Raw genomic sequence first — 14,270 nt, forward strand, 5'->3', positions numbered from 1 at the left:
GATGTGGGACAAAAACCATTAAAACGCCAAGAATCAAAGTAATTTCATTGCCACAAATAAGGAGGCAGAGGCAGGCGGATCTCTGAGTTTGAGGTCAGCCTGGTCTACAAGAGCTAGTTCCAGGACAGGCTCCAAAGCAAAAGAGAAACGCTGTCTCAAAGAACCAAAAGATATGGAGAGATGACTCTGAAGATTAGGGACAATACGGCTGGACAGACATATGACTCACCTTTTAGAGATGAGGGTGTGTACCACTAAGGAAGAGCTGGCAGCAGCTGCCTTGCTGGCATCACCAAGCACCCTTCCTCCCCCACTGTCCTCCTTTATGCCCCCAGATTCATTCTACCTCACTCCTCTGGTCACACACCCTCTCCATGAGGGTGCCTGCTGCCTGGCTTAGGCTGTCACTTCAGGTGTGACTGCTGGATAGGAAACACAAGGCACTGTCTGTGTCACAAAGGCTTACTAGAGCTTCAGACAATCCAACAAACACAGTCTCCAGTGACCCTAGAAATCCTCTTATACAACTATATAACCCTCTATACCTTGTGGAGTTATTTAATGTGAAGCCAAAAAGAGCCGGAGAAATGGCTCTTTTCAGAGGATCCCAGCTTGATTTTCAGTACCCATTTTCCAGAAACTCACAATATCTAGAACTTCAGTTCTAGACTGACACCCTCTCCTGAACCCTGAAAGACCACACATATATAGAATAGAAATTTTAAAAAACAAAACAATGGGAGGTGACTTATGTCACAAAGTGAGCAAAAAAAAAAAAAGAGTAAAGATGTATTAAAATTATTTAATATTTGTTCATGTTGCAGAACAATTGTTTAACTATGTAAAGATGTGTTGCTTTTGTTTATGCTCCATTTGTTTAACTATGAAAGATGTGTTGCTGTTTTACCTTTCCTGCCCAAGGCACCTGACTGATCTAATAAAAAACTGAATGGCCAATAGCTAGGCAGAGTAGGGATAGGCAGGGCTGGTGGGCAGAGAGAAAAAGAGAGGAGGGAGAAAGAGAAGGTGACACCTGGAGCCAGCCAGGCAGACAGACATGAAGGAAGCAGGAAAGTAGGGCATACAGAATGAAAGAAAGGTAAAAAGTTCCAAGGCAAAACATAGACGAACAGGTTAAATTAAGTTGTAAGAGCTCCTGGGACAAGCATAATCTAAGACCAACCATTCATAACTTAGTAAGTCTTTGTGTCTTGATTTTTGGAGCTGGTTGGTGGTCCAAGAAAGTCTGCTACACATACACATGAATAGAATAAAAATAATCTTTATGAAAAAACCTACTAGTTTTCTATTATAAAAATTCATAAAAAGAATCATTTGAATTTTTAAAAGGTTCCATTTGCAAGGTGAAAGATTGAGAGACTATTAAAACAATGTAAATTCTTTGTCAACTAAACAGAACCTAAATAAGTAAACTCTTATTCTGTGCTATGTAATGTGGCTATAGAATTTAGCATCCAGCCACACAATCCATTTCTTCTCTTCTCTTCTCTACTTCTCTTCTTTTCTATGTATTCAGACTGGCCTTGAACTTTTGATCTTCCTGCCTTGGCTTCCAGAGTCCTGGGATTACAGCCCACCATGCCTACCTCCACAGGACACTTTTGAAGTGAAAGGATACTATTAATTACTTTATAAAACATAAAATTCAAAGAACCAGGCACAGAAGTGAACAGACACTCATGTCCCAGTTACTCAGGAGCTGAGGAAGAAGTCCTTTGAGCACAACTGTTTGAGGCCAACCTTGGCAATACAAGAACCCCTTTAGTCCGCTCCCCACCAAAGGGAGACACATCTATGTTATGTGTCCCACGGATAAAATAATGTGAGAATCTACACTCTCTGGTGTGCCTTGCTTTCTCAAAGTCAAGAAAGCTGATCGGCACAAGAACTCTGGGACATGTGGTTAGCACTATTAAAAAAGTAAGCCATCTGTAATACATCATGTCGTATTCCATCCTTCCCACCGTTCTCTTACTCCCCTGCTGGATATTGAACCTTGGGGCTTGTGTATGCTAGGTACATGCTCTAGCACTAAGCTTTACTCCTGACCCTCTTTTTATGTTAGGACAGGGTTTCATTGGTTTTGAACAAATTTTGTAGCCCAGGCTGACCTTAAATTTAAAACCTGTCTCAACCTCCCAAGTAACTGAGATTACAGGCCTGTGCCACCTGACTGGCCTAGAAATGGGTTTCCCCTTCCATCAGGCACTTAACCACACAGCGACCACAGCAGCTGAGATGAAATTTCAATGGGTATTAAGTCTCTGGTGAAGTCCTTCTCTTCAACAATTCTAGTTTCTGCACATGTGCAGCTGGCAGAACTGTGAAATGGGCTACTGCGTGTGTCTCCCTGGGATTGCTAATTTTCTGGAGGATTCTGAGCCAGGTGCTGTTCCCATTCAACTTCAACCAACTTGTACAGCTCCATGGTGGCCTGGGCATCTTCCACTGAGGAATGTCCACTTTTTCCAGCCTAAAGGGAAAAAGAATATAAAGAAAATAAGAACTATTTTTTCTTTTCCCAGTCAACTCTGGACTCCCTGCAACCTGTCAGCTACCCCATATTTTCTTCTAGTTTATGAGTTGCAGTCAGAACTCTGTTGGGGTCCTACTCCCTAGCACATTTCTGAGGTTCAACTCCCAGGAAGCCTGATATGGTCTAATACACTCAATACACTCCTCTCTCTCCCCGCTCTCCCCCCCCCCCCTTCTTTTCAGGAAAAGAAACTTGCTCTGTAGACCAGGATGGCCTCAGACTCACAGAGATCAGTCTGACTCTGCCTCCCAAGTGCTGGGATTAAAGGTGTGCCACCATTGCCTGGCTAATCTACTCATTCCTGTAGCAATGTATGTGTAGCATATTCTGCAGAGGCAGGACATTCCCAGGTCACAGATAGGCCTTCTGAGTCTTGTTTCTTAGATATTCTCCATGTGACACGTACCCACAACTCTGTATTCTGTGGTCAGAGTCCTTGACTGCCAAGCATGTAGCTTGAGCAGTCTTCTGTTCTCACTGTACCATCTGGTAGTCTACGAGGTACACAGAAATTATTTATTATTTCTCCTCATTGACAGACACTACTAGGTCCTGAACTGTGTGTGGTGGGTACACTTGGAGAGAAGTTACCTGGATGTCCCGATGCAGCAGTTTCTTGGTGAGATGCTTCAGTGACAAAGTGACATGCTCTGGGCAGTCAGCCTTCCGGTTGAGGAGTGGTATTTGGGAAGTGTCTCGGGTAAGGGACTTGGGATGAAAGTACTGTAGGGCTTTATAGTCGTTGTGAATGGCATGTCCGATCACTATCTTCCCCTTGAGTATCTTCAAGATCTGGAACGGCACATAGAAAGTAATGAGAGGCGCCTTCCTGGACTTGGAGGGAGGGGGAGGGAGCTGGAGCTTCCCACAGGGCAGGAAACCCTGACTGCCCTGGGGGACGGAGGGGAAGGAGGGGGGGAGTGGGAGGGTGTTGGGAGGGGGGGCGGAAATGGAAACTTTTATAATTTAATAAAATTTACAAAAAAAAAAAATAAAATTAGACTTTCAAAAAAAAAAAAAAAAAGAAAGTAATGAGAGGGATGTTCAAGGTGGAGCTCCTTATACACTGCAGGCCCAACATGGCCATCATCAGCACACCACCCCACCCTTTTGAAATGTCCTCTTCCACAAGTGTTCCTCTTTCAGAAACCCACCTCCTTTCCCTAGAGAACTGCTATGTGTAATCCCATTTGGAACTACATCACCAGAGGTTTCTCACATGTTTATTAATTTCTACCCCAACAATGGTCTTCAGTATTCTCCCCCGCCTCCAGAACCTGAGGCCTTGTATATGTCAGGCAAATGCTCTACCACTGACCTCTACCCCTAGTTGCTTCCTTCAATCTTCGATGGCACATACTGATGCTGGTCATGAGGCTGAAGAGATGACTCAGCAGTTAAGAGTGTGTACTGGTCCAAAGAACCAGTGTTTGGGCTCCTGGTGCCCTTCCTTGTAGGGTGACTCACCACTGCCTAAGTTCCCAGTTTCGGAGGATTTGACACCCTCTTCTGGTCTCTGCAGGCACTGCACTCACATATAAAAATGCATATACAAATAATTAAAAATAAATCTTTACCAAAAAATTAGTTACTAGGCAAGGTTGTATAAACCTACAATCCCAACGCACAGAAAACTGAGGCAGGTGAACTGTAAGGCACAGGAGAGACTGAGCCACATGAGACCCTGTCTCAACAAACAGCGTTGGATCTAGGGGCTTGGCTCACAGTGCTTGCCCAACATGCACAAAACCTGGGTTGGAACCCCAGCACTACAATAATTGGGCATGTTGGTAAAGTTGAAGATGGGGTTTTCTGCATACTCGTCTTGAAACCAATTAATGTAATCCCCATACCTGCAAGGTGAAGGTAGGAAGAACCAAAGTTAAAGGTCATCCTTGGCTCCATAGCAATTTTGAGGTTGGCCTGGGATATGAGGTTAGACTGGGATGACACCCTGCCTCAGGGTGGGGTGGGGGACGGTGACGACGACAGTGAGATGACTCAGAAGGTAAAGGTCTTGTCACCAAGCCTGATGATCCGAGTTTGATCCCGGTAAGAACCAACTCCCACAGCTTGTTCTCTAACCTCTACACACATGCCATGACACACCACTATCTTCACAGAATGAGAAAAAAAAATAACCACTTAAAAGTAAAGTTGAAGATGGGGTTTTCTGCATACTCGTCTTGAAACCAACTAATGTCTCAGCATTTAAAACGTTCAAGACCGCCAGGTGGTGGTGGCAGTGTATGCTTTTAATCCCAACACTTGGGAGGCAGACAGACCTCAAATTGCAAAGCAGATCAAGGGTGCCCTCTGGTGGCCTCCCAGCACCAACAGGCTCCTCTCATTTCCTCCCTTCATTTCTCTCACTCTGTCCTCTCTCTACTCCTGTTTATTATTAGTTGTGCTCTCAGGCTTGGGGCTAGATGGAGTAGGTTTGCTAAGGGAGGGATGAGAACCCCCCTTACAATCATGTATCTTTTATGTCTTTTATGACAGGCCACCTGGATAACTCCCCAACCAATACAGCTTTAAAACAAATTGTTTTCTATTTTATATGTATGTACACCACATGTGTGCTTGATGCCCAAGGAGGCCAGAAGAGCATCCTTGGAACTGGAGTTACAGTTGAAGAATCGTCACATAGGCACTTGGAATGGAACCCAGGTTCTCTGTAAGAACAGCAAGTGCTCTTTACTGCTGAGCCATCTCTCCAGGCCATTTTTATTTTGTTTTTGTAAAAGTCTGTCTCCTGCTCCAATCACTCAGCACTTGCCCTAAGTGACTTTCACACCTGCTGTTCAGCCCACTTCTATCACCCACTGGCTGTTAATTCTTGAGGGAAACTCCATCACACACTTAAAGTAAACACAACTAGTAAAATTACTTTCACCACCTTGTTGTGGCTACCTGTCTTTAACATTCCTATGGGGTTAACCTTGTCAATCTGACAAGACCTAGAATCACAGAGACAAACTTCTGGCCACATCTGAGAGGGAGGGAGTTTCTAGACTAGTTAAGTGAGGTAGGAGATCCACCCTAAATGGTAGTAACCAGCTGCCTCACACTCCATGCCATGATGGACTAAATCTTCACTTACCCAAAATAAACCCTTTCTTCCTCAAACTGTTTTGTCACAGCAATAAGTACCTAAGACAGAAGAACGGTAATGAGGGGGGAGGCTTTGCTGTGATAAACCTGACTGTGGTGGCCACCATTTGCTCATATATTTAAATGCTTAGTCCCTAGTTGGTGGGCTATATAGAAAGGATTAGGAGGTGCGGTCTTGGTGGGTGGATGGACCCATTCCAAACCCAGGGTCTGTCTGTCTCTGTCTGCTGTCTGTGGATCGAGATGTAAAGCTCTCAGCTACTGCTCCAGTACCATGCCTGTCTGCTCACCCTCTAAAACTGTAAGCAAGTTCCCAGTTAAAGGCTTTCTTTTATGAGCTGCCGTGGTCACGGTCTCTTCAAAGCAACGGAACAGTAACTAAGACACTGACCATGTGATTCTCAGGCCTTTGAACTGGTTTTAGAGGAGGAACGTGGGAGTACAGAACTGAGGGTTTATACAGAGCTCAGCGGACTGTTCTGGTGGGCGCCTAGAAGAGAATGCAAGAGAAATGGCAGCGATGGAAGCCTGGCTAATAAGAGTCCAGAGAACTTGAGTGAGGCTGAATTAAAGGTAATGGACTAATTTGTATGGCAGAGGGTATTTCTACAAAGGTTGTGTGAAGGTGACTGCTCACTGTTCTTATCCATGTCTACCATGAAAGACAGCAAATAGGACATTAAAATATGAAAAGAAATATACAGTTTAGTGAGGGAAAGGACCATACATTTAAAGTTACAGGCTACAAAATGTGATACTTGCATTGGGATAAGGGGAAAGTTAACTTAAGGGGCAAGGCCCCATCCACAGAAAGCTCCAAACTGTGAAAACACACATTCATTTGAATGGAAAAAGCTGAACCAAGGATCCTGCTAGAAAACAGCACTTAGGAAAGAGTTTTGTGATGTGGAATGTCCTTCTGTATATGTGTTACTTTTATTGGTTGATGAATAAAAGCTCTTTAGGCCAATGGCTTACCAGAGTAAAGCAGGCGAGAAATCTGAACAGAGATATAGAGAAAGAGTAGGCAGAGTCAGGGAGATGCCATGCAGCTGACAAAGGAGAAAGACACTGCTGGAACCTTACTGGTAGGCCACAGTCTCACAGTGATACACATATTAATAGAAACAGGTTAATTTAAGATATAAGAGCTAGCTAGAAATACGCGTAAACTATTGGCCAAACAGTGTTGTAATTAACAGTTTCTGTGTGACTATTCAGGTCTGGGTGGCAGGGAAACAAACAAGCAATCTCTACTTAAACTCTCATCAAAGCATACAGCTTTACTTTAAGGGAACTACACTACATTTTGAGCTGGAAGCAGCACTTTGCAATATGTGGCACTGACCTTAGGGCATGAAAAATGCAGTAAGAGGGTCACGGGGGCTTGCATCAAGATTCCTGAAGGTCATATTGAGTGAGATAATCCAGACCCAGAAAGATAAATATATGAACCCACTCTTAAGTGGCTTTTAGTCATAAAGCAAAGAAAAGCAGCCTACAATTCACAATCCCAGAAACCTAGACAACAAAAAAGACTCCAAGAGAGACATACATGGATCTAGTGTACATGGGAAGTATAAAAAGACAAGATCTCCTGAGTAAATTGGGAGCACGAGGACTTTGGGAGAAGGTAGAAGGGGAGCGGAGAAAAATATATAGCTCAAGATTCCTGAAGGCCACAGATTCAATGCAATGCCCATCAAAATTCCAGAAAAATTCTTCAAAGACCTCGAAAGAACGGTACTCAACTTCATTTGGAAAAGCAAAAAACTCAGGATAGCCAAAACAATCCTGAACAATAAAAGAACTTTTGGAGGCATCACAATCCCTGACTTCAAACTCTACTACAGAGCTACAGTACTGAAAACAGCCTGGTATTGGCATAAGAACAGACAGGAGAACCAATGGAACCAAATAGAAGACCCAGATATTAATCCACACATCTTCAAACACCTGATTTTTGACAAAGAAGCAAAAAATATCAAATGGAAAAAAGAAAGAATATTTAACAAGTGGTGCTGGCATAACTGGATATCAACATGTAGAAAAATGAAAATAGACCCACATCTATCACCATGCACAAAACTCAAGTCCAAATGGATCAAAGACCTCAACATAAAGCCAGCCACACTGAACCTTACAGAAGAGAAAGTGGGAAGTACACTTGAATGCACTGGCACAGGGAACCACTTCCTAAATAGAACCCCAGCATTACAGACACTGAGAGGAACAATTAATAAATGGGACCTCCTGAAACTTAGAAGCTTCTGTAAAGCAAAGGACACAGTCAACAAGACAAAACGAAGCCTACAGAATGGGAAAAAAACCCACATCAGACCGAGGTCTGATCTCCCAAATATATAAATTCAAGAAACTGGAAACCAAAAGATCACATAATCCAATTAAAAAAAAAATGGAGTACAGACCTAAACAGAGAACTACCAACAGAGGAATCTAAAATGGCTGAAAGACACTTAAAGAAATGTTCAACATCCTTAGGCAACAGAGAAATGCAAATTAAAACAACTCTGAGATTCCATCATACACCTATAAGAACGGCCAAAATCAAAACCACTGATGCTGGAGAAGTTGTGGGGAAAAGTTGGTACAACCCCGTTGGATGCCAGTGTGGTGATTTCTCAGAAAATTAGGAAACAACCTTCCTCAAGACCCAGTAATACCACTTTTGGATGCTCAATCGTGCCACAAGGAAATGTGTTCAACTATGTCCATAGCAGCTTTGTTTGTCATAGCCAGAACCTGGAAACAATCTAAATGCTCCTTGACCGAAGAAAGGAAAATGTGGTACATTTACACAATGGAGTATTACAGCAGAAAAAGAAAACGACAGCTAGGGGGCTGGAGAAATAGCTTAGCGGTTAAGAGCACTGACTGCTCTTCCAGAGGACCCGGGTTCAATTCCCAGCACCCACATGGCAGCTCACAACTGTCTGAAAATCCAGTTCCAGGGGACCTGACACCTTCACACCAATGCACATAAAATAAAATATAAATAAATCATAAATTAAAAAAAATAACGACAGCTTAAATTTTGCAGGAAAATAGATGGAGCTAGAAAACATCATTTTGAGTGAGGTAACCCAGACACAGAAAGACAATTATCACATGTACTCACTCATAGGTGGTTTTTAAACCTACAAACCACAATCCCAGAGAATTTAAACAACAATGTGGAGACTAAGAGAGATTTACATAGATCTAATCTACATGGGAAGTAGAAAGTAGAAAAAGACAAGATCTCCTGAGTAAATTGGTTGGGAGCATGGGGACCTTGGGAGAGAGTAGAAGGAAGGGAGGGGAGAAGCAGGGAGGGGAGCAGAGAAAAATGTAGAGTTCAATAAATATCAATAAAAAAATTAAATAATAATAAAAAAAATTTCTGAATGCTATTTAAGGGCCAGGTCATATGTGTCAGAGTTGATGTTCCTTCAAGGAGGCCCCTGCACAAAGCTGTGAAGGTGAAACCTAAGTTATAATGGAGGATCTGGGATTTTGGAAATGCCTAAACCATGTTATAGTCAAGAAAAGCTGCAGGCACAGAGTAAAGCTAACCCAACAAAGGGCTCTGTGTCCTACAGCCAGCAGTCCTGTAAGGGCTGGGCTCTATGGCCCTGACAGTTCAGAGAAAAGCTTCACAAGGTCCTGATGCTGGACTTGGAGCTGGAGGCCCTGGTGTCTGCCCTGCTGTGTTTCAGTCTCCCTCTGGTTTGGTCTTTTCTTGCCATGTCCCTGGGCAGTTGGTTCCAGGGGCTATAAGCAAGCCAGGAGGGAGCAAGGCAGTAAGCAATTCCAAGGCCTTTTCTTCACTTCTTGCCTTGAATTCCTGCTCTGACTCCCCTTCTCGCATTATAACTGTAAGCTTAAATAAACCCTTTCCTCCTCAAGTTTCAGTCAAGATTCCCCCATGACCTTGGTTGGTGGAGACAGGGTTCCTCTGTGTAGTCCTGGCTGTCCTGGAACTCACTTTGCAGACCAGGCTGGCCTCAAACTCAGTGATCCACCTGCCCCTGCTTCCCAAGTGCTGGGATTAAAGGCATGCGCCACCACTGTCAAGTCAAGGTGTTTTATCACAGCAATAGAAACTTTAAGACAGAAATTGATACCAGGTTGTGGGATATTGGTGGCAGGTGCCTTTATTCTCAGCACTCAGGAGGCAGAGGCAGGAGGATCTCTGAGTTCATGCTCAGCCTGATCTACACAGTGAATTCCAGGACAGCCAGAGCTATATAGTGAGTTCCTGCCTTGGAGGGGAAAAAAAAAGAGGAGGAAGAAGCACCACCTGGATGAACTCTTCTGGCAAGTGCTTCCCCAGGGTCAGCACACAGAAGATATGCTCCAGAGTGGGCCAAGGCTGCATCTCATATTGGCAGCCAAACTTGCTACCATGTAAGAGTCATGCACCCATGTGACACTGCTGTTGAAGTCATGATGGGACCATGGAGAGACATTGGTGAAGGTGCAGCTTTAGTTGCAGTAGAAGGCCCAAGATTGAAAGGATCATGGATAGAAGGTGTGGCTTGGCCACAGTCCCTGAAGGAAGTCCAGGAAAGGCTGTTGGTGAAGGTGCCCAGTTGAAGTGGAGCCCCCAGCATTTTGGAGATGCCAGTACCATGGGATGACCATGGAGAGCAGCAACTTTGGGGTGGAGAAAGCCTGAGCCTAGGAGAAAAGCTGTGTGTGCCGTGGCAAGCCTTCTGGAGCCTAGAAGGTCCTGAGTCTCAAAAGATGACACTTAAGCTTTAGAAAATTGGAGTTCAGCTTTGTTTTCCTTTGGTTGTAACTGTGTCATCTCTTTCCTCTTGAAATAATAAAGTATTTAAACTTGGTTTTGATTTTTACAGGAATCCATAGTTATAAGACCTCAGAGAAACTTTGGAACTCTAAAGAGACTTTAGATATTTTAAAGAGATTAAACTTCTAAAGTTGGAATTTTTAAAGACTATGGGCTTCTAAAGTTTGGAATGTTTTATATTGTGATGTTGCTGTTAATATATGACATCTTGGGGACAACAATAAAGAAAAAGTTATGATTTAACAATGATACGTTTTGGGGGCTGGGGAGATGGCTCAGTGGTTAAGAGCACTGTCTGCTCTTCCAGAGGACCCGGGTTCAATTCCCAGCAACCACATGGCAGCTCACAACTGTCTGTAATTCTAGTTCCAGGAGACCCAACACTCACGGCAAAACACCAATGTATGTAAAATATAAATAAATAAATATTTTAAAAAAACAAAAAAACAGTGATATGTTTTTATGTTAAAGCTGACAAGGGGTCAGTTGTGCTAACTAGTTTTATATCATCTTGAGACAGATATTTGCGAAGAGGGAATCGTATTTGAGAAAATGTCTCCAATGGATTGGTGTGTAGACATGTATGTGGTGCTTTTTTTTTTTTTTACAGGAACTGATGTGGGTGGTGCCACCCCCAGGCAGGTGCCTGGATGTTATAAGAAAGCAGGCTAGGCAAGCCAGGTGGGAGTAAGCTAGTAAGCAGCATTGCTTCAGTTTCTGCCTTGACTGACAGCTCCACTGTCCCTCATGCTAGATTATAACTTTAAGATGAAGTAAACACTTCCTCTTCAAGCTGCTTTTGTTTTACCACAGAGAAGCCTCAGACGGGCAGGTTCTGGGAAAGCTAAATCCAGTCCCGTGCTTGTGCAGCAAGCACTTTATACAATAAGCCACCTCTCCAGCTCTAAATCTGTCTTTGAGATGGGGTCTTGCCATGTAACTCTAGCTGGCCTGGCACACACAGATACCCACCTATCTCTGCCTCCTGAGTACTGGGAAGAAAGTGTGTCTGCCACACTCGGTCGTTGCTTTTGAAGTGGCAGGGCTCACAGTTAAGAGTCTGCCTATGTTTCAGAGACGCTCTGGCCTTATATTTTTGGACAATGTTTGGACTGTTACGACTATGGAGACTTTTGAAGTTGAACTAAATCCATTTTTTATTATGAGATGGCTATGAGCTTATGAGGACCGCGGATGGAAGGTTATGGCTAAAAGGCGTTACGTTTGGGCATCAAATTGACAAGAGGTGGACTCATGATAGAACTGTCTACTTGAAAGGACCTAGAATTATAGAGAAGACAAATTTATGAGTGTGTCTGTGAGCTTTTATGTTGGGTGAACTGAGGTGGGAAGACCCATAGTAAAGCAAAGCAAAGCAAAAATAATCTATTTATTCCATTAGCCAGAGTCCTAGACTGAATAAGGAAATCAGATAACCAGCATTCATTTCTCTCTAGCTTCCTGATTACTCAGTAGCCACATCCTGCTCTTGCTGCCACGGTTTCTGTACCACGATGGAATGTATCCTCAAACTGGCAAATCAATCTGTTAAATTCCCTTGGTCAGGTATTTTGTCGCAGCAAACAGAAAAACAATTCCTTACTGCAATAGGAAGCCTTCTTACTCATGTGACATTATTCTCCCTCCCTTCACAGCCCTTAGACACCTCCTCAGAACAGCACACACTGAAAGTCCTCTCCTGACCCCTCTCTGCCCCATGCTCCTCACCTGACTCCGAGCAATCTTAAAGGGTGTAGCTTTAGCCATGTGGCACTTTCGGATGCCACTCCATCTGGTCCGGTAGTCCACGATATGGCAGGGGGGGAGGACGTAGTCATCATAAAGCACATCTCCATTGTAGTTCACAATGCTGCATCGGGCCAAGGAACTAACACGCCCTTTGGGTCCTGTGCCCACCATTTCACAGTCAACTGCCACCATCTTCCCTGGCAAGTTTTGGGAGACTTTAAGGCACTTATCCTCTGAGCCAGCGTCGGTGGATCTTTGCGCAGCATTTTTCTTTGAGGACTTCTTCTTCTTCTTCTTGGAGCCTTTATTCTCCAAAGGAGCTTGGGTGGAGTTCTGTGCAGCACTCTTCTGTGCAGGCTTCTTGGAGCTCTTACTCTCTGAAGGAGTTTGGGTGGAATTCTCTGTGGCATCTTTCTTCAAGGGCTTCTTCTTGGAGCCCTTCTTCTGAGTGTGAGATGGGCGGCTCTTAATCTTTGGAAGGGCACTCTGAAACTCCCCTAGCAAATCGATTTTAGCCACAACAGAATCAGTGTTTTTTGAAGGAGCAGGGGTCAGCCAAGACAATGATGCTTTCTTGTCTGTGGACTGCTCTGACTCCTTCTTGGAGGCAGCTGCCTCCTTCTTTTTTTGGCGTGAAAGGATCTTCAAAATGTCATCTATTTTTGAAGACGTTTCCCTTTTCTTTAGAGGTTCTGAGTGCAATTTAGCCACCTTGCTAGGGGGTTGGTTATTTCTCTTCAGAAATCCTCTCTGCTCCAAGAACCGTCGCTTCTTGACAAAACGTTGGTGCTTGGCATTTCCTCCAAATGCCTTTTTTGGAGGTTCCCCAAAGTCCAAATTCAGGAGTATGGTAGACATGAGGGCAGCGGATGGTAGGAGAGCAGCTGGGAAGAACGGCTTACTGATGGAAGAAGACTGGGAGGCTCATTCTCTGTGGAATCCCATGGTCCAACATGTGGAGGTCTGCAGTTAGCCCTGGGGACAAAAGGAACCCTGATACCTGCATCATCGGCCTGGGGGGTGGGGTAAAATAAGCCAATTCTAGAAGGTTACAAGCCCAAAGCCTGGGTACTAATGAAGCCTTAGAATTCACCTTTGGGTGGATCTTAAAAAGGATATTTCCACTCTCCAGATCTCAGTGTCTTCTTAAAAAATGATACAGAGGCTGGAGAGATGTCTTTATTAAGAGCACTTGCTGCTCTTGCAGAGGCCCAGGGTTCAGTTCCCGGCATGCATGTGGCAGCTCACATCTGTAACTCCAGTTTCAGGGGGGATTGGATGCCTTCTGATCTGTGCAGGCCTCAGGCACTTACATTGTGTACATATATACATGCAGGCAAGGTACTGGCACAAATACGTGAAAAGGCTGAAGCTGGGGTAAAAAGGGGTTGTGGAGACCACGGAGTTCTAACTCTGCCAAATCTATGAAGTCAAAAGAAAGGTGTTGTGAAAACAGCAGAGAAGTAAAACTCCTAAGTACTAAACGTTTGCTAGCGGTGAGAGGACCCAGCACACACGTCTGCAGGATTACCCAGGCATCCTCAGCGTGGCGCCAGAAATGAAGAGCAAATCCAGGCACCGCTCTCCCTCGGCTTCACGTGTGTGTGTGTGGGGGGGAGGTGCAGTCTTCTCACACACCTCACCTGTGGCGTCGTTGTCCCCCTCCCCGCCTAGCAAGGACCTGGGACTCCAGACGTCACCAGAGGATCTGAGTGGAGGAAACTCAAGAAGCCAAGCAGCCCACCTCGTCCAGCACACTCTGACGGCCCACGAGGCGCAGGCCATCCCCCGAACACCCCACCCACCTACCTCCAGGTTGGGTCGCACTAGGATCGCAAGCGTCCGGAGCCGGATGCGGACGCAGGTGCGCGCCGACGTACACCGGGACGGCAGGAGCGCGGGTGGCAGCGCGAAGGCGGCCGGCGTACACGCGCCCGCAGCGCCCCCGCCTCAGGCAGCGAAACCAGAGACTCGGAGTGTGTGAGCAGCGGCAGCGGCGGCGGCGGTGGCGGTGGCGTGGGTGGGGGCGGGGGC

The 14,270-nt window shown here is 44.9% G+C and overlaps 1 protein-coding gene across 1 annotated transcript; it reads right to left on the reverse strand.

Moving 5' to 3' along the window:
- Positions 1-788: 788 nt before the first annotated feature.
- On the reverse strand, positions 789-14,193 carry Isg20l2 (interferon stimulated exonuclease gene 20 like 2). The gene is made up of 4 exons (XM_085678101.2): positions 14,046-14,193; positions 12,216-13,211; positions 3,149-3,349; positions 789-2,494 (listed from the first exon to the last, which is right to left on the reverse strand). The coding sequence occupies exons 2-4, from the start codon at positions 13,092-13,094 to the stop codon at positions 2,381-2,383; spliced, it is 1,194 nt and encodes a 397-aa protein (XP_085534227.2). The 5' UTR covers positions 13,095-13,211; positions 14,046-14,193; the 3' UTR covers positions 789-2,380.
- Between the last annotated feature and the right edge of the window lie 77 nt (positions 14,194-14,270).

The sequence above is a fragment of the Myodes glareolus genome, chromosome 17 (genome assembly GCF_982192425.1).
Source record: "Myodes glareolus chromosome 17, mMyoGla1.1, whole genome shotgun sequence".
In the NCBI taxonomy this organism is placed as follows: domain Eukaryota; kingdom Metazoa; phylum Chordata; class Mammalia; order Rodentia; family Cricetidae; genus Myodes; species Myodes glareolus.